The 21,777-nt window shown below is 46.1% G+C and overlaps 1 protein-coding gene across 8 annotated transcripts in view; it reads right to left on the bottom strand.

The window, feature by feature from the left end:
- HMBOX1 (homeobox containing 1) overlaps window positions 1–21,777 on the bottom strand; it is a 164,987-nt gene that overhangs the window by 74,387 nt on the left and 68,823 nt on the right. For all 8 annotated transcript variants that reach the window (XM_075598675.1, XM_075598676.1, XM_075598677.1 and 5 more), the window contains exon 3: window positions 3,326–3,802. In XM_075598675.1, coding sequence (XP_075454790.1) covers window positions 3,326–3,789 — 464 coding nt within the window. In that variant the 5' untranslated portion in view covers window positions 3,790–3,802. The remainder of the gene's footprint in view (window positions 1–3,325; window positions 3,803–21,777) is intronic.

Here is a 21,777-nt window from a genome sequence, read left to right as displayed (position 1 = left end):
GGTGTCGGTTGCACGCATCTTACAGCTAAAATGGTGTTAACGAGAACGCTAATGGATCGAAAGGGGCACATTAAAACACAGATAGCCTACTGTATATGTTGGGTTACACCAGGATCCAATTCTGTCAAAACAAAAATGGGCAAAATGGGCAGGATTGCAGCTTTAAAGATTTCCGAGAGTTTATTCTGATCTATAAAAATAGCAATTCTGTGCAAACTCTGAAGCCCCATCTAGTGCTATAACAGCTGTGCAGAACGGCATACAGGGTTTAGTTGATATGCAAAACTTCCATGAACACCATCATTAAAATGACACGTTTGCACATCTTTCTCCATAGAAATAAAGTACATTTTGCGAGTCACTGACGAAGGGGCCGCCAACTCCAGTCCTCAAGGGCCACGAACAGATCAGGTTTTAAGGATCTCTCTGCTTTAGCCCAGTCAACAACTGAGCCACTGATTGAGCAACCTGTGCTGAAGCAGGAATATCCTAAAACCTGACCTGTTGGTGGCCGTTGAGGACTGGAGTTGGCCACTCCTGGACATTTAATGCTTGCTGCCCTTGTGCTGTTGTAATAACCATCAGGGGACTTTCTCCCCACTGTAGGAGATTTCCACACCTTTCTCCCTAGAAATAAAGTAGATTTTGCGAGTAACTAATGAAGAATGGCCAACTCCAGTTCTCATGGGCCACCCACAGATCTGGTTTTCAGGATACCCCTACTTCAGCACAGTTGGCTCAGTCAATAATTCAGCCACCTGTTCCGAAGCAGGGACATCCTTAAAACCGGACCTGTTGGGGGGGGGGGGGGGGTATTGAGGACTGGAGTTGAGAACCCCGGGATAATGGCAATACAAGGAAAGAGATTAGTACTTCACATTTGCAGCGTGATTAATAGCTAATATATGCACCGAGCCCACACCTAGCAGACAACCCCAACACGATCTCTGCAGTCAGAGTGATGTCAGAAGTCAAGCAGCTGACTGGGAACGGCAAAACTCAATTAGCAGCAAGGCCGGGAAGGTCGGAGATGTACAATCCTGCAACAAGGCATAGAACAAGAGGCAGATATTTTCTGTTAGGGAAGGGGAGGTGCTTTAAACTTGCACTTGAACGACAGAATATTGTGGTGTGATCTTGTAAAAGGAGACTACTCTTTCTCTCTCTTTTCGAAACGTCTATATTTTAAGGTTTAAAATGCAGCGTTAAAATGCAGCATCTCGATTTCTCGTCACTTGTGTCGAGCACGTCCACTTTTCTAAATAAAAGACTTTCCCCGGCCCTCAGGGATACAAAATGCACATCCTAATGTGACAGGGGCAAAGAGTATGTGGCTGAGACAACTGCCCCTCGCTACAGAGCAAAATAAGGAACTGCAGAAGAAAATACAAAAATATATACTATATATATAAAACACACATTTATGACTAATGCACCTGCAACTAACTACTAATACGAAACGTATATATCTCGATCACTGACACTTACTTGACTAGCTAACTAACTATTACTAATAACCCCATCTCTCTATCGGTTCTCGCTCTCTAATTGACACGAACCATTTAAATTCCGACTGTCAAAATTCTGAGCTTCTCCTGGTAAATATTCATAATGTTATACAGAACATGCCCACCCCTCTTACACTGCCTGAGACCGGAAGTCATGTAACGGCAGTGATATACTTAACAAACTAGACAGGCCGTCCCACGTCGCTTCTTAAGTAACAGGACCCTGAATGGGGTGTATGTCATTCGTCTTCCCCTCTGGGAGATCCAGCACGCGCTCAGCCACACACTTCCAGGTCTGTGCGTTGACATTTCAACGCAGTTTATACTTTATTACAGGGGTGCTCAACTCCAGACCTCAAGTCCCCCCAATAACAAGTCAGGTTTTCAGGATATCCCTGCTTCAGCACCGGTGACTCAATCAGTCCCAGCTACAGCACAGGTGGCTCAATCAGACTTCGACTGAGCCACCTGAGCTGAAGCTGGGATATCCTGAAAACCTGACCTGTTGGGGGGGAGGGAGTATGGCCTGAGGACCAGAGTTGAGCCCCCCTGGGTTAATATATATACCAATTTCAAGTTATGGGGGGACCTGCATTTCACATGAATCTCCATATTTTTAAACTCTAATCTTTACACTTACAAATTGAATTAAAACAAACACTTGGCACTCCTGGTGGCGTCTCTGTGCATGAAAAGAAAAAGGCAAAACGCCACCGATTTTGGTTCCTTAGAAACAAAGCAGTCTATAATTTGACGGCAGAAACACTTTGCCCGCCTAAACTGTCCATTCCCCAAATCTGCGGTAAAGCCCCCATCCTCTTTAAACATTGGATTATTTCCATAGTTGGTAAAGCTCGGCATCTATCCCACGGCCGGTTTGAATACCCTTGGTGTTTTAGTCTCTACCACCGTGTCTGGCAGACACTCCACGAAACTATCACCCTACCCGTGAAGTGTTACACCCTCCCATTTCCCCTGTACATATTGAGGTGCTACAGTCTTTCCTGATTAGGTTTATGATGTACATCAGGGGTGCTGAACTCCGGGCCTCAAGTCCCCTCCCCAACAGGTCGGGCTTTCAGGATATCCCAGCTTCAGCACAGGTGGCTCAATGAGAGGCTCGGTCAAAGACTGAGCCACCGGAGCTGAAGCTGGGATATCCTGAAAACCTGACCTGTTGGGGGATTTAAGGACTGGAGTTAAGCACCCCTGATGTAGACCGTGCACCATTTTCGTAGCCCTTCTTTGCGCCACCTCTCCTTTACTTATGGTCTCCAGATCTGAACATAGGGCTCTAGATCAGGGGTGCACAAACTTCCCCCCCCTGCTCGCGCCCCCTTCCTTACCTTGTCTCCAGCGTCAAATGACGCCGCAGGGTCACGTCACCCCACGACGGCATTTGACGGCGTGTTGCGACGCCCAAGACAAGGTAAGGGAGGTGGCAGAGGTCTCGTGAGATCACCCGGCATTTAACTTAACACCTGTAACCACTGCACCCCCCCCCCCCGCTGGAAAATCTGGCGGGCCCCACCCCAGTTTGCGCCCCCCTGTTCCAGATGAGGTCTTACCAATGGTTTATAAAGTGACATCACTTCAGTACACTTCTACTCTCAGGTACAGGAAGTAAATATGCAGGAACCTATACCAACATACGCCATCATTTATTCAAAATAATTTGTTCCTTACTTTATTATAAAATGGCTAATAAATGCGTGCATGACAACTACTATATTGGATAACACTTAAATTAGCTTCACCTGACTGTACGACACACACACACACACAAACACAAACACAAACACACACACTGTACTGACCTCATTAGTTCCTCAACTTTGTCGTCTACATCAAGATCTTCCTCCGATGCCTCAAAGCTATATGATCTGGGGCCGATGCTATTTGCATGGTAGCGAGTCGGTGACATCTTCCCATTGGATGTTGGAAGCCTCTCATTGCTCTCTCTCCCATTCTGATTGGTAGTGCAAGGTTGTGGAGAGGTGTCACAGCTGTTGCTGGGCGACGGGGACATCCCACAATGATGGGTCTGTGTGGAAGCGGTGGCGGTGGAGGAAGATGCCGGGACGTTGTTGGTACTGTTGCTGTAGGAGCTGGCGCCGTAGCTGGACCTCCTCCCAAACTTGTCGCTGTGTTCTTGGTCGAGGCGGTCCAATGTGTCCAGCGCGTGGAGGATTTCATGCTTGGTCATCCCTGTTCGTCGCAAGCGCTGGAGCAGGTCTATCTGCTCTATGGTAAATCTAGGTTCATCGGTGTAATGTGACATGGTTTCTGGCAGACTACAAGTTAAAAGGAGAAGTGGTTGACAGTTAGTTATACATGTTATTACCAGCTGCATTCATTACGATGGAGAAAACGGCTTTCTTTTGTAGGTAATGAAACCTTATAATAAACCAACATAAAAAAAAATTGATATCTATTTAATGTTGATTAAAATGCATAATTTCCCACAAAACAGCAGACTACACATATGCTGCAATAATGAAAGCCTGACTTATATTGGGGATTTTAAACATGGTGCCCCCTTGATGCTGCGCATGGAAGATCGGAACGCAGCGAGGAGTTATAAAGCGGCTCTGTAAAAATTCACAATGGCTGATCAGTTTCCATCAGTGTTTCTAAACTGATTGACAATCACGTCCCCATTCATCACATTGTGCTTCGTTTCCAAAGAAACTAGAGCAAACATTTTTTGCTTTGAGCACTGTTCTATTTGTTTAAGGAAGATAATGAAATTCTTAACTATTTTTTAGTCCTTTACCAGGGATTGCATCTTTAACGTTGAATAAAAAACAGATGCTAAAAAAAAAATAAGAAGAAGAGTTTTATATTTACACGGACAAACAGAAGCGGACGCCTCTTCTCTTCCGATCACCTTCACTGCTCTATCGCTCCCCAGAAAACAAGCAATAGCCTTTACATCAAGGGCGGCCAACACCATTCTTCAAGGGCCACCAACAAGTCAGGTTGGAAGGATATCCCTGCTTCAGCACGGTTGGTGGCCCATGAGGACTGGAGTTGGCCACTCCTCCTGTGCATCATAAAAGCCCTTGGCGTTTCAGCCCTCATGACATACATGCAAAGTAATAAGAGCATTCTTCTTCTTTCCCGACAGGGTTCCATGTAATGTATCCTCCAAGTGGCACTGTTATTAACCCGCTTATGCCTCAGCATTTCACTAATAAGAACAAAGCAGGCCCCATTTCCTTGTATCCCAAAGAGTTTGCAATCTTATTCTCATACCTTAAACACCGCAGCACATACATTACCAAGGTGTTCAATAAGAGACAGACAGCTCCCACCTCATAGACACATGGAACATTCACAATCCCAAATCTAAGTACATAATAACCTGGTAACACGGAGTGCCAAGTGTTTATTGACTAGTAGTTACTCATTAACCAGCTCGTAGTTAACACTTAGTGACCAGCGGCATTGTGGGATCGTGACCACATGATCGCTTGTGAGTAGTGATCATGTGGTCGCAACCAGCCCCCAGTGACGAGTGACGTGAGTGGAAGTAGTGGAGGGTCCACTTACATCCCAATTTTGTTTACCCCTCAAACTTATTTATTTAATATAAACAGTATCTGGGTTCTTTTGTAGCTAAATCACAATATCGTTATCTCTGGGGGGACCCCCAGTTCCTACAATATTTTCCTTTTTTATGTGCTTGTGTTTCTGGTCCCTTTTAGGACACCCACATGGCTACAATCCAAACCTCGCAACCATCGGCCAATAGGAAGCTGCAATGTCATCAGAGCATGGCATTGCCGTTACCTACCAGACAACCGAGACGGCCATCTTTCTTTTTCTTTCGTTTCCCCGACACATACAAAGCTAAAATAATCTCAGTAACTGTGGGGGCCCTGGACTTAGGGCAGTCCAATTCAGCTCAAAGGGAACCCCCATTCTGTCAAAAAATACATGGTTCCTACACTGTATTTGTATCAGGTAGCTCAGTTTAGTGCCGAAAGCTGAAATACATTAAGACGGGTCCAAAACGGTAATGCAGACAGTGATGGCAGGGAATGAAGAGCAAGAAAACGTATTTCACAGAAAGGCAGATCAATTCCTCCACGCCCGTCTTTAGGAAAGCAGCAAAGAAGGAAAACTAGAGCTCTATCCACTATCATTTATTTCGATAGGACAGACACACACACACAACCCACACACACCACACACACACAACACACACACACACACAAACACACACACAAATATTGACTTCAAAAAGGGATCAAAAAATGTTTTTAAAAAGTGGGGAATATATGGAATCCGTCCCATTAGATCAAATAAATTGGATAACGAAAGTATTTGACGTCACACCCTGGGTAGCACTTAGAAAACTGAGAACAAGAAAAATGGAACTGAAAAAGATAATGTTTAACAGACTTAAGGTTTAACATAAAGCAATAAAAATTGCCGGCTTGCATTGTTTGACTGATAAGGATACAAGAGCATATGTGGGGTGGAGAAAACTCCAAAACCGGTGCTACAAAATGACAAGCAATTGCACTGGAACAATAAGAAATAAGTATATCAGTCCTGCCACAGAACAAAATCCACTTAGTGATTGGCATATAAAGGGGGCTCCCAGTGTGCAAAATGGTATCAAACCTCAGGAAGGGGGCCACTATGTGGTAAGGAGCAAGGGTCCAAGCAGAGAACCCCGTGAATATACAAAGCTCCGCCACTACCCTCACTAATCCTGGCGTCCTAAGCACAACCCGTAAGCCCCTGAGGGTGCGGTACTCACAGACTTGACACGTCGATGTGTCTTTGACAAAGTCCTAGTTACAGGACGAAACGCGTCAGAGTGTTCTTGTGGCATTTTGTAATGTCTAGTGCACATTAAAAGTTAATTTTATTTATTGTTTGCGCTTTATCCTTACCCTACGGACGGCTGTGAACCGCCATACCTACCTTTCTTTCTAAGGATACAAGAGGAATGCACCAAAGGGTATATTAGGAAGGACGTCGATATTGACATTATTGTGATGGTTTTATGATACTGATATTATTATGTGACCTGAGATTATATTATTTGATGTTTTGGATTTGTTATCACGGTTCTTATTATTATTTGGATTGTTTTATGATTTGTTTTATTTGGAAAATATATAAATCTCAATTAAAAAAATCATTTTTTTTTTTTTAAAGCAGAATGAATAAGTAGAAAGAAGGAAAGAAAAGGCAGAAACAAACCATACAAAAGCAAAAGAATATTACAGACAAAAATAAAGCTGGAAGTAAATAAAGCAGGTGGAAATAGAAAAAAAGAATGAAATAAGGCAGAAAAAGCAAAAGAATATAGCAGATATAGAAGGAAAAAAAAGAACAAAGAATGAAAAGAAATAAAATACAGTAAAGAATCGACAAAAGGGTAGAGGAATGAAAAAACAGGAAAAAAGCCTGCCACGTAGGCCAGGTCACTTAACACATTTATATTTCTGGGATCAGTCAATAGGCAGAACAAGGGAGTGAAATAAAGTGGGGTTTATTTGGATAAAACCTCGGAAATACAAAACACAAAATACAGAAATATACACACTTACTGGGGTCTGGGGCGTGAGATCTAGCCTTTCCTAGGTGCTGGGCGCCCGCTTGCGAGGGCTTACCCTGATTGGAACCTTGTTCCGGACCTCCTGGACCGAGATTCCGCAGAAACTCCTGACCGGGACCTAGTCCTGATACTCCTGGAACTGTTTTCGGCAGGAACTCCTGACCGCAACCGCTACATTCTCAGGTGAGAACTTGGTCCTCGCGTCTGACTTAGTCTCTGCAGGGCAGACTGTCCTAGCTTCAAAACTAAGCCGGCTGCTCTGCTATTTGGGACAGAGCAACTTTGAACAGCCCGCCCTAGCTTCATCGACTCAAGCCACAAGATCGTCTTGTTCTCTGACTGGGGCTTCTCCTTACATACCCTCCGCTGAGCTATGTTCAGCATGGAGGAAGGAGGAGCGACCAATCGGAGCATGGGAATTCCTCCCCGCCAGCCAATAGAAACAGGGGCTCGTCTCTGGGCTGATGTCAGAGGAGGGGGCTCTCAAGCCGGCTCGAGATGCCCCGTGGGCGGGACATATGAATCGACCAATGGGAAACGCGCTGACATTCTGCCGTTTCCCATGGTCAACCCATTGCCACCTACTGGGCAGGCTCCACTAAGTCTGGCAGACCAGAGGGTCCTCCCTGCAGGGGGTCTCTGTTCTCCGGACCCAGTACTCCGCCCTGCCCCAGCCACTTAGCACCCCGACACCTCTCAACATCCGGCAAATCATGCCTGCTCGCCGGGGAGAATTAAATGACTACCGGTAACTTTGGCCCCCGAACTCCTGCAAACAAAATGATTGCATTTCCACCCAAATACCACACCTAAAACTGACACACACACAAGAAATCTCACAGTTCTAGGGCTAAGGGAACGTGAAAACAGAAAAAAGCAGGGGCCACTTTATTTTCCACATGGATTATCCCTGGTCCCTGGCTTATGGAGCTACCAGGGACCCCACGGTGTCAGGCGTAACCAGAGGGCTTAACCTTTATGGTATAGCCTGGTTACCACCTGCCATCACAGTATCCTTTCCGACATCTCGGTTTCTCCAAGTCCTCTATGGCAGCCATTAATGGGTTAATCCCAGCAACCAACTTAGGCAGGACAAGAATGCAAGGGGATGTTACCTATCCCATGTCAGCTATCTCTGTCAAAGCCTTTCAAAAGGAAGCACAAACATATTAAGGAAACAAGGGAGGGAAGTACCGCCTCCCATAGAGGGCTTGAAGAAACCAAAATATATCGGAAAGGTAAAGATTTCCTATTTTCTTTTCGTCCTCTATGGCAGCCATTAATGGGATGTCCTAAACAAAACGAGAGTATAGTGCATTATCATTTACTTAAGATGACAGATAACACAGAGGGGAATGGTCACACACTCACACTCTCCCCGCTGGTAACACACACACACTCTCCCCGCTGGTAAGTAAACAAGAAGTGACTTTGGGCGCACTTCAACCCTTCTCCTTAGATGACAGCTCCCAATGCGACCGCTCCACTTCTCAGTCAGGAACAGACCGCGATTGCCTCCGCCAGCGTCTCTCACCCGCAGTGGGGGCACTCCGCCGCGTCACGGTCGTCTCAGCAGTCTCCTTCCAATCAGGGCTTCCCAGGAGATTGGGTACGGTGGCCTCAAAGCATCAAAAAAGCCCAACCGGTTTCGTCCCACTGGACTTCATCTGGGGTCATCTTAAGTAAATGATAATGCACTATACTCTCTGCATTTGTGTTCTTTTCTTCATATGAGGGTCTACAAAGAGTCTGCTGACCTGGAGAATCCTCTGTTGGAGTTACAGTATTATGTGTTTTTCAGTGCTTATCAACACTGGGATCATTTGCACATATTAACAGTTTTATCACTTTGCGCCACGAACACTGTTTTGTTTAGGTTATCTTAATTTGCGGTTTTGGGGAAAACCGCGGGTGTTTAGGCTGCAGCTTGATTATATCATATTATTTGTTGCGCTTTATTATAGTTTTTTCATTAATGGGATGTCCCAGAGTAATTTTTAGGATTTTTGGGAGGGAGTACTTCTCTTAGTTGTTATAACAACTGCTTTGAAGCACCGTCCTTCTGAATCTCACATCCGCTGATTGAACATCTAACCATGGGGTGGGCAACTCCAGTCCTCCAACAGGTCACCTTTGTGAAGGTTCTGGGTGCTGTGGCCCGTCCAAAGGGAAGAGCCATAAACAGGTAGTGCTGACCGTCCAGGCAAAATCTCAGGAACGTGCTTGTGTGACTTTTATTGGAATATGGAGATAGGCATTCTTAAAATCTATAGAGGGCCAAACCGCTCTTATTTCCATCAAGGTATGACTGTCTTTTATATATCACTAAAGTTGACTACCCGATCAAACCCAAAGCCGCTCTGGAGTGAGTAAAGAAAAACTAAGGTGTAGAGGGATATAACAATATAGACCAAAAACACTTGTATGTAAGATAATGATGGTAAATATAGTCGGGTGATTCAGTAATCTATTTAGACATAATACTTACCTTACTAGGTGGTAGTAGCTAGCGGCCACACTAATGTGGATTTTTAACTATCACTTTAAATAAATAATCACTTGCGTCAATGTCTTGATAATAAAACGTTATTATTTTTCAACGTAGAAAGTGGGAGGTACTGTATAGCATTTTCCATATGACAAATTCGTTGTTAGTGGTACATATGAAGTATATATTAATACTCCTCATTCTAGGAATATTATGATTCCGTGATTACTGAATCACCCGACTATATTTACCATATGTACTTTGAGTGCAATTTGTAGGGACCTTCTGTAAGCTCTTTATATTACATACAAGTGTTTTGAAGTGAAACTTCTTTAGTGGCACCTATTCTGATGGGGTAAAACGGGAGAGATGGGGGACAAATGTGAAACGGAAGTGACGTCACGGCTACCCCATCCCTCCCCCCCACATGCCTGCTGTGACATGCGGCGGCGGTGGCGATAGCCGCCGGCGCCGCTCCTAACGGCCCCCACACACCCGCTGCCATGGGTGTACAAATATGGCTGGCGCAGAGCTTCCGGTGCTGCGGGTGTGGGTGTAGTTAGATGGCGGAAGCCCCGCAAGTCCTCCGGCTGTTCAGCCTCTCTCCTCCCTAACTACGCTTCCCCTTCCATGTGTCCCGCTTCCTGAGCACCGCCGGGGCCGGAGGAGGAGGAGAGCCGCCATTCCCCCCACACGTCCACACAGACATGGGAGGTTGAGGCGCATGCGCAGATTTGACCGCCGGGTCCACAGGCCAGGAAGCTATCTGCATCCGTTGATGCGAGGCAGCGCATGCGCAGAGTCGCCCACCCCTCGTAGCAGCGTCGGAGGCTGAAGTGGAAGCGGCGCCGAGAGTGGAGATGCAGCTGTCCCCATCCCTCCCCGATCCACGCGATTGAACGAGGACAGCACAGCACGGGGGGGGTGCTCGCCTCTCACTGCTCCGGGAAGCGGGGGTTTGAGTGCGCCGCTTCCAATGCAGCACTGCCGAGGGGGGGCTCTCAATCAGGGTATCTGCCCCTCACATACGCCGGGCCCGGTGCGGCCGCGTCTCCCTGGGGGTGGGGGTGCGGGGGAGGAGAGACTCAGACAGAGCCGCCGCGGGTCCGCAGCTCTGCCTGCGTTTTTGGGGGGGGAGAGGAGAGTCTCAGACAGAGCCGCCGCTGGTCCGCAGCTCTGCCTGGGGTGGGGGGAGTCAGGAGGGAGGGGGCAGGACACAGAAAGAGAGACACAGATACACTGACACACATACACACACTGACTGACACACACACACACACATACACACTGACTGACACACACTGACTGACACACACACACTGACTGACACACACACACTGACTGACACACACACACACACTGACTGACACACACACACACACATACACACTGACTGACACACACTGACTGACACACACACACTGACTGACACACACACACTGACTGACACACACACACACACACACACACTGACTGACACACACACACACTGACTGACACACACACACACTGACTGATACACACACACATTGACACACACACACACGCACACTGACTGACACACGTACACACGCACACTGACTGACACACATACACACGCACACTGACTGACACATACACACGCACACTGACTGACACACATACACACGCACACTGACTGACACATACACACGCACACTGACTGACACACATACACACGCACACTGACTGACACACATACACACGCACACTGACTGACACACATACACTCACTGACCGACACAGAGAGAGAGAGAGAGAGAGACATACAATGACACACACAAACACACATTGACTGACACACACACACATTGACTGACACACACATACACACACACATTGACTGACACACACACACACACACACTCACTCACACACTGACTGACACAGACTGACACACATGCACACACTGACTGACACACATGCACACACTGACTGACACACATGCACACACTGACTGACACACATGCACACACTGACTGACACACATGCACACACTGACTGACACACATGCACACACTGACTGACACACATGCACACACTGACCGACACACATGCACAGACTGACCGACACACATGCACACACTGACCGACACACACACACAAACAAACACACATACTCTCTGACCGACACACATACATACTCACTGACTGACACATACACCGACTGACACATGTGTGCCGAGCACGCGCGTTATAAGTCAATTTCTGTGACAAAAGTCAAAGAAGTTTCACTTACTATGCGCGTGCACAGCACACACAGCTTTTTTTTTTGTCTATGACTGTCTTTTTAAAGATTTCATCTGGAAGTGACGAATATTGAGAAAGATCACTTTTAAGTTTAGAATTGCTTTGAATCCTCTGGACGTTTTTGGCACTAGAAACAGGAGCGAGTACAGCCCTTTGGCTCTCTGAGAAGTCGAAACTGGCCAAATTGCAGCACTGACCATCAGATCTTGAAGCATCTGTTTTCAGACTAGATGTACTTCTTGGCTGCTTGAGAGAAGACATGATTCTCTGAAACGATGACTTTAGGAACTCCAAGGAATACCAGTGGTCTATAATCTGTTGAACCCAGGAGAATGACCTTTTAGATCTTGTAGATCATATTATCTACTGGTTCTCCGAAGAAATAAGCACCCCCGTAAGGTAAAGACACCAGCCTATTTTTCGATGAGGCATGTCAAAGGTTTGAGCCATAGCGCTTTCCTTACAGCGACTGCATTTGTTAAAGATCTTGCTGCAAGACGAATAATATCCATTGTAGCGTTACAAGAAATCCATTGAATCTTTTATATTCTTAAAGAATTTCAACAGTTTCTACCTACATGTTCCAGCTTCAATTCTAGCTTCCAGATTATTTATCCAGAGTCTGATGGTCCTTGAAATACAGGCTATCGTTGTTGCCGGTTTCTGTGTTGCTCCAATAGAGGAGTATTGTTTGCGTAAGACACCATCTATTTTGCAATACATGGGATCTTTAAAAGAGGATCTAACCCCTAAGACAGGTGTCCCCCTCTAACTCACTCTGCCCCACCCCCCCACCCACCTCACGTTTCACTCTCCTTGTCGTTCCCCAGGCCACTCTCCGGCAGCCCCGCTCCAGTGCAATCACGAGACAGGTTTCAAAGTTAGAAGGTAGGAAGGGACCGGGGAGGAGGATGGGGACAGCAGGGGAAGTCGCTGGGAGTGCATGCGACCGTGGTTCACCTCTTGCCCACCAGTACTCTAAGGGAATCATCGTGTTCCTCGCTATCTTGGCGACCTCATGATGTCCGTAATAGAACTGTAGAAATGGCATGTTCTAATCGACTTTCTCGGGCCCAAAAAGGCCTGGTCCAGGACACCTAGCTCCTCTCTGGTGACTTCAATATTCAATGTTGTCCTCAGTCTTAATGAGCATGTCTATAGTGTCTGTATTAAAGGATCCTACGTCCTCTTGGACCTCCTCCTCTTCTGACGAGGGGGCTTTCACCCCACTCCGAAATGTTTGCAGGGAATAAATCGACCCAGCTGTCTGTATGCAGATCAAGTCTGATCTGGGCCGTTTTAAAGACCCCCGAGAATGTACCTGATCGAATGACTGCATAAGTGACGTTTTCATCCAATAAATTAAAGTACTTAAATGTGCAGAATTTTTCCTCGTCAACCATCATTTTAATACTGTCTGTGCAAAACTTCGTGGGGTAAGCAGCTCGCAGTTCGCGCAGTATTTCGGTTTGAGACTGCTAATTTTAGGCTTCACAGCTTGAGTCTCATGCTGAAGCTGTTCAGCTTTCTGATCTCCAGAACAGCAGAAGTGACGGACATACTGCAAACCCACTACCCACTGGGGAACAAGAGGAAGAAAATAGGGGGAAAAAAACCCTTTTAAATACGTGGCTTCCAGATCCAGCTCGCTCCCTGTTGGTGACAACCCTGGAATGCACAGAAGGAATCGAACGCCTTCAAGCTAGACCACACGGATACGACTTGCGGCACCCAAAGGGGGCTGTATACGGCTCGTTTGCCGGAATCGGGTGGCAGCTAGAAAGTGGCCGGTTTTGAGGTACCACACTGTCAGGGCAGCATGGGAATGGTCCGCAGAAGAATACTTTGCAAAAATAAAACAAAAAATGGCTAGAGGGAGCCTGCCGGCGCCCATCCCTCAGCTAAGGTAGGACAAGAATAACCGACTATGAGTGGGCAACGTTCCCTTCTATGGCAGTCTAAACAGGAAGTCCTTGTCCTACCTCAGCTGGTTGCTGGGACTAATCCATTAATGGCTGCCGTAGAAGAAAGATGTAGAAGAGAAAACTGTTACAAAAAGGAAGAAATCATTTGGAAAGGAAAAAAAATATTAAGGTAAATAAGGAATGAGAAAAGAAGATAGGAGAAAAAAGGTAGAAGAATCCAGCATCCGTTATACGGTATACCAGGTAGAGGATATTATATACCAGGCAGCAGATGTTATATACCAGGCAGAGGATGTTATATAGCAGGTAGAGGATATTATATACCAGGCAGCAGATGTTATATACCAGGCAGAGGATGTTATATAGCAGGTAGAGGATATTATATACCAGGCAGCAGATGTTATATACCAGGCAGAGGATGTTATATAGCAGGTAGAGGATATTATATACCAGGCAGCGGATGTTATATACCAGGCAGAGGATGTTATATACCAGGCAGAGGATGTTATATACCAGGCAGAGAATGTTATATAGCAGGCAGAGGATGTTATATACCAGGCAGAGGATGTTATATACCAGGCAGAGGATGCTATATACCAGGCAGATGATGTTATATACCAGGCAGAGGATGTTATATACCAGGCAGAGGATGTTATATAGCAGGCAGAGGATGTTATATACCAGGCAGAGGATAGAGTCTTAAAAGTAATAAAGAGATTCTCTGCCAAGCTTATTACAAAGTGATGGCAAATTAAATGTAGCAGTGGATGGGTTTCAGTAGCAATCTGCCTATTACACACTGGAAATCTCATTGTCTCCATGCCAAGGACAAGTGTGTGTGTGAAGCACTGGAGCGTCGCTCTGCATAGCGCTCACACGACATCAAATCATTCCTACTCTAGTTTGCGATGAGAACTAAATGTGTTCTCGCCACTTCTGCCTTCATTTCTAGCTGTGTACAATTAGATGTTATGATTGGAAGTGCAGCTTGACTGGGTCCTACTTATGTCTCTGGAGGATGTGTGTATGTAACTAGACGTGTAAAAGACTTGGAGATAAAATGAATACACAGCAACTGTATTCTGTGTAAAGCTTCAGAGCATTTATACAGTAAATGCTTTTAGACCACTTATTTTAGAGAACATACCATTTTAAATCACAGTACTCCAACATGCAGATGCAATAAAGTTAAAACGTGTGTGTGTGTGTGTGTGTGTGTGTGTGTATACATACATTACAACAAGACAAACTGCCTGCAACAGACAAAGCAAATAATGAGTACTTAAATTAGTAATATAATAGCCACTAACGGTGCTAGGGACTAGAAGTAATATAACAACGAAAAGAAAAAGAAGAGCGTCCCAACTCAGCACTCAAGTATACTCAGAACAAATATCAAAGAAAAATATGATTTATTAAACGGCACAAATAATCAAAACATTAAATACAAAAAATATTATTAAAACAAACCCTGACATCCTCCTGTGATAGAATATGTATCAGACAGATATGAAGATACTGATGGACCCCTAATACCCAAGGCAAGGGCAAAAAGCCTATAAGCACAAAATATATGTAGAACAAGGGGTTAATAATAACCCCTTGAACCTACAAGGCCGGCGCACCCCTAGTTCATATAAAACCACACAGCAAACATAGATAACACATGCACCAAATTGCCTAATACATGCTGATGTCAAATACATATGTTATATACATACACCGTAAATGCAGTTGGTATAATCAAGGCAAACCAGGCACAGTACCAAAAAGAGACTGTTAGTATGGGATCAACAATGGTTAACAGTTCACATCAGTTACCATAGTCCATGAGACCATCCATGCCACACTGTGATAGTAAAATGTCCAAAGGGTAAAGATCTTCCAATTAAGGGGTCCATCCGCAGGGGAGTCAGGGAAAAACAGGAGCCCCCTGTTTGTTTGTTTTAATATTTCTTGTATTTTATGTTTGATTATTTGTGCCGTTTAATAAATCATATTTTTCTTTGATATTTGTTCTGAGTATACTTGAGTACTGAGTTGGGACGCTCTTCTTTTTCTTTTCGTTGTTATATATACACACTATATATATATATATCTATATGGGGTGCACGCCCCATATAGAGAATGTAGTTATACGTTACCGTCCCAAGGATTGGTAAACAATAGACAGCACTCAATGTTGAAAATCAAAGTGTATTAGTGATAGCAAAAATACATCCAGGGTTTCATCCATTGAGTGCTGTCTCTTGTTTACCAATCCTTGGAACGGTAACGTATAACTACATTCTCTATATGGGGCGTGCACCTGTGGCTTACCAGCACCTATTGGAGTGCCAACTGCCTTATCTGACATTATATATATATATATATATATATATATATAGTGGTTGACAAATCACCAAAAAATCTACTCGCCACACAAAAAAATCTACTCGCCACCTAGTACCAAACGTGTGCTGCTTGGGCCAATATTTACTCGCCCAGGGGTTAAATTCACTCGCCGGGGGCGAGCAAATGTATAGGTTTGTCGAACACTATATATATATATATACAGTGCTCGACAAACCCGGTCGCCAACTCGCCAGCTGCGATCGGAAATTGGCTCGTGGCCAGTAACATTTCCCCTGCACTGCAAAAAAAATAAAAAATCCCCTGCTCGGAAAAAAAAAAAAATCCCCTGCTCGGAAAAAATAAATAAAAAAATTCCTCTAGCTGATTGGCTGTGACGCGGGATGGAGCTGCCAGGACTTAAAACTGCCCTTCCTTCTCTGCACGGGGGAGAGGTGTGTGCGTGCGTCTGCTCCTCCTCCTCCTCCTTTATACTGAATATCCTCCTGTATAATTGTGTCAGCTCCTGCACTGATCCGGTCATGGAGGATTTTGGACAGATGTGGAGGTGGGTGGAATGAAATGCAATTTAAATACACTGTTTCTCCTTCCCCCACTGCTCCCGCTGCCCGCGCGGGCTGGAAGGTAACGGCGCTGGTGATTTTCCTTCCCCCCCCTCTCCCACTGCCCGCGCGGGCTGGAAGGTAACGGCGCTGGTGTTTCTCCTTCCCCCACTGCTCCCGCTGCCCGCGCGGGCTGAAAGGTAATGGCGCTGGTGATTTTCCTTCCCCCCCCTCTCCCACTGCCCGCGCGGGCTGGAAGGTAACGGCGCTGGTGTTTCTCCTTCCCCCACTGCTCCCGCTGCCCGCGCGGTCTGGAAGGTAACGGCGCTGGTGATTTTCCTTCCCCCACTGCTCCCGCTGCCCGCGCGGGCTGGAAGGTAATGGCGCTGGTGATTTTCCTTCCCCCACTGCTCCCGCTGCCCGCGCGGTCTGGAAGGTAATGGCGCTGGTGATTTTCCTTCCCCCCCCCCCCCTCTCCCGCTGCCCGCGCGGTCTGGAAGGTAATGGCGCTGGTGATTTTCCTTCCCCCACTGCTCCCGCTGCCCGCGCGGGCTGGAAGGTAATGGCGCTGGTGATTTTCCTTCCCCCACTGCTCCCGCTGCCCGCGCGGGCTGGAAGGTAATGGCGCTGGTGATTTTCCTTCCCCCGCTGCCCGCGCGGGTCGGGAGGTAGTAGTGCGTGTGTTTCTCCTCCCCGCTCCTGCTGCCCACGCGGGTCGGGAGATACTGTAGTTGCGGGGGTGTTTCTCCCCTCCCTCCTGTGTGTGTTCCCCCCCTCCTGTGTGTGTCCCCCCCCTGTGTGTGTGTGTGAGAACGTGTATATGAAGGACACCAGAGGTACCCCCCCAGTTTGTCACCCCTCCACCCAGTCACCCATCCCACCAGTCACCCATCCCACCAGTCACACAGTCACCCATCCCACCAGTCAACCAGTCACCCATCCCACCAGTCACCCAGTCATTAATCCCACCCAGTCACCCAGTCAGTAATCCCACCCAGTCACCAATCCCACCCAGTCAGTAACTCCCCCCACAGTCACCCATCCCACTCCCCACCCAGTCACCCATCCCACTCCCCACCCAGTCACCCATCCCACCCCCCACCGAGTCAGTAATCCCACCCCTCACCCCCCCACCCAGTCAGTAATCCCACCCAGTCAGTAATCCCACCCAGTCACCCAGTCAGTAATCCCACCCAGTCACCCAGTCAGTAATCCCACCCAATCAGTAATCCCAAGCAGTCACACAGTCAGTAATACCACCCAGTCACACAGTCAGTAATACCACCCAGTCACACAGTCAGTAATACCACCCAGTCACACAGTCAGTAATACCACCCAGTCACACAGTCCGTAATACCACCCAGTCACACAGTCAGTAATACCACCCCGCAGTCAGTCACCTCCACGTCAATCAATCACCCCCTCTCTGTCTCTCTCCTTCTCCCTCCCCCTCTCTGTCTCTCCGTCTCTCCCCCTCTCCGTCTCTCCCCCTCTCCGTCTCTCCCCCTCTCCGTCTCTCCCCCTCTCCGTCTCTCCCCCTCTCCGTCTCTCCCCCTCTCTGCCTGTGTCTCTCTCCCTCTCTGCCTGTGTCTTTCTCCCTCTCTGCCAGTGTCTCTCTCCCTGTCTGTGTCTCTCTCCCTCTCTGTCTGTGTCTCTCTCCCTCTCTGCCTGTGTCTATCTCCCTCTGTCTCTCTCCCTCTCTCCCTCCCTGTCCCTCTCTCTCCCTCCCTGTCCCTCTCCCTCCCTGTCCCTCTCCCTCCCTGTCCCTGTCCCTCTCCCTCCCTGTCCCTCTCCCTCCCTGTCCCTCTCCCTCCCTGTCCCTCTCCCTCCCTGTCCCTCTGTCTCTGTTCCTCTGTGTCTCTGTGTCTCTGTGTCTCTCTGTCCCTCTCTCTCTGTCCCTCTCTCTCTGTCCCTCTGTCCCTCTCTCTCTGTCCCTCTCTCTCTGTCCCTCTGTCCCTCTCTCTCTGTCCCTCTCCCTCTGTCCCTCTCTCTCTCTCCCTCCCTCTCTCTCTCCCTCTCTCCCTCTCCCAGACTCTGGATCTGGATATATTATTTACCTTATACTGCTTTCTTCCAGATCTGATTCAAGTGTCACACGGAAGACATCGGAATCCCCCCTAACCCAGAAAACAGGTAGGGAACACATCCCCTCCAATGTATAACATTGCGGGAATGCGGGTACCTGGACATTTAGGGACTGCGGATCAGGTAAGATCCCAGGCAGGATTGCTGCTTTAGATATTGTGAAGAGGGGGCATCCAGACACTGGTTAATGGGTGCAGGAAACTAGTCACACACACACGTAACAAGGACTAATTGTAGTAAAGTATAAATTTACTACAATAAATATAAACTTATGTCAAAAACGAATGTTGTTCTTACTAGAAATTTATTACATTTCTTTTTTTTTTTAAAACGGGGTTGGGGCGTGGCTATGGGCGGGGCTAGGTGGCGAGTAGATTTTTTGGTTTGGCGAGTAGATTTTTGGGTGATTTGTCAAGCACTGTATATATATATATACACACATATATATATATATATATATATATATATATATATATATATATATATACACACACATATATATATATATATATATATATATATATATATATACATATATATATATATATACATACATACATATACATACATACATATATAATATATACATATATAATATATACATATACATATATATATATAGAGGTATCAGTACCGTGTTAGCCGAGCTTCAATAATCAAAAAATAAATAGATGATACCGTTCTGTGGCTAACGAAATGCTTTTATTTGTGCGAGCTTTCGAGATACACTGATCTCTTCTTCCGGCGATGTTACAATGAATGAAGCAAGGATAACTTAAAAACAGTGTCTCTTGGAATGTTATCTGTGCTTGTCCTTCCCCCGGTGTGGATGTGTTTTATGGCTAGAGGTGTCAAAGGGTAACTGAAAGCAAGTGAAGAAAGAGTGTGTATGTGTATCAGTGTGAATAAAAATGAATGGAGAGCCCACAGTATAAACAGTGCTCTACACAAGGTGTGTGTGGAGTGAGAGGGATATAAATGGTGTGGGTGGGTGTGGAAATGTGAGAGTTTGTAGCACAACTAAAAGTGTGTGTGGATACTATGTGGTCCCTATTGGTGTATATGGATGGAAAAATAAGGAGTATTAGTATGTGTGAGAGACAGCTGTGTGTGCATACATATAGCACAGTATGTACAGACATGGCCTTTAGCGCTCATGGGAAGAGAGTTCGCTAGTGTCAGTAATGACTCATAAAATTTTGATCTCTGTTTAGGCCACTGCTAAGTGTCCCGAACAGTTGCATAAATTTGTATTCATGCAACCGTCTCTCTTTCGGGGTTTTAAGATTACCTTTGAGTATGGCAACCCTCAGATCGTTCATCTTATGGCCAGAGTCAGAGAAATGTTCGCCAACAGGACTGTCTCTTGTTCCGCGTGTGATGCTGTGGCGATGCAGGTTCATTCTCTTGTTTAGCCCCTGTCCTGTCTCACCTATGTAGTAGCAGCCCCCTGGGCATTTCATGCACATGATAAGGTACACGACATTGCTGGAGGAACAGGTGAACCCTCCTCTGATTTTGTATTCCCGATTCTTGTGTGGTATTTGTATTGTGTCCGCTGTGTAGAGCATTGCGCAGGTTTTGCATCTTGGGTCCTGGCATGGTTTTGTCCCGCATTCAGTTGTACTGCTGAATACTTTACTCCTCACCATAATATTCTTGAGATTATGGGGTTGTCTGTATGATAATAAGGGTGCTTCAGGGAAGACCTGTTGCAGTCTTGTATCTTCCTGGAGGATGGGTTGTAGTTTCCTGGCGATCTTGCGTAGGGCTCCTAGGTGTGGGTTATATGTGACCACCAAAGGAACCCTGTCGCTTGTCTCCTTATATATATATATAAATATAGTTAAGTTATGGGGAGTAAAAAAAGTGCCAAAAACCCACCACAGCAAAGCATATAGCAAATGGAAATATACTGTATGCTCATTTGCATGTCTTAGGCAGGTCTGCAACCCCGCCTTTCACCATTTAACCCTGGCTGTGCTCAAAGCTGTGACCATGCAGCAAGCTTAAGCCTATAGGGAACCATGTTTAAAAAGGTTTTTGAAGCAAAAAGTGGCACTGTGTGCTCATTTGCATGTCATTTCCCAGAATCCCTTGCTGCAGTGGAAGTGCTGTGTGTTGGGTGATAATGGTGAAAGACGGGGTTGCAGACCTGCCTAAGACATGCAAATGAGCATACAGTATATTTCCATTTGCTATATTATATATAAGTATAATAAGTATACTTGAGTGCTGAGTTGGGACGCTCTTCTTTTTCTTTTCGTTGTTATATATACACAAAAAATATATATACACAAAATATATACATATATATTTTGTGTAGATATAACAACGAAGAGAAAAAGAAGAGCGTCCCAACTCAGCACTCAAGTATACTATATATATATATATATATATATATATATATATATATATATATATATATATATATATATATATATATATATATATATATATATATATATATATATATATATATATATATATATATATACAGTGGTCGACAAATCACCAAAAAATCTACTCGCCCAACAAAAAAATCTACTCGCCACCTAGTATCAAACGTGTGGTGCCTGGGCCAATAGGAGCTCGCCACGATGTTAAATCCACTCGCCCGGGGCGTGCAAATGTATAGGTTTGTCGAACACTGTATCTTATACTATATTAGTGAAAGCACTGTATGTTTGCCTGCCTGCATGCATGCATGCCTGCCTGCTGGATGTCCGGTGTCCCTAGCGGCAATCTCATTGGTCCCTTGGCCCGCCCGCCCCCCACACCTCTCATTGGCCTGAGGCGGAGTGACGGGCCAAAGGTCCAAAAAAATAAATAACACACACACACACACACACACACACACACACACACACACACACACACACACACACACACACACACACCCCCTCTCCAAATCACCTTTTCCCCCTCCCCAGCGGCATCACCTCTTCCCCCTCCCCAGCGGCATCACCTCTTCCCCCTCCCCAGCGGCATCACCTCTTCCCCCTCCCCAGCGGCATCACCTCTTCCC

The sequence above is a fragment of the Ascaphus truei genome, chromosome 4, assembly GCF_040206685.1.
Source record: "Ascaphus truei isolate aAscTru1 chromosome 4, aAscTru1.hap1, whole genome shotgun sequence".
NCBI lineage: Eukaryota > Metazoa > Chordata > Amphibia > Anura > Ascaphidae > Ascaphus > Ascaphus truei.
This window is presented reverse-complemented; position numbering and strand designations above follow the sequence as displayed.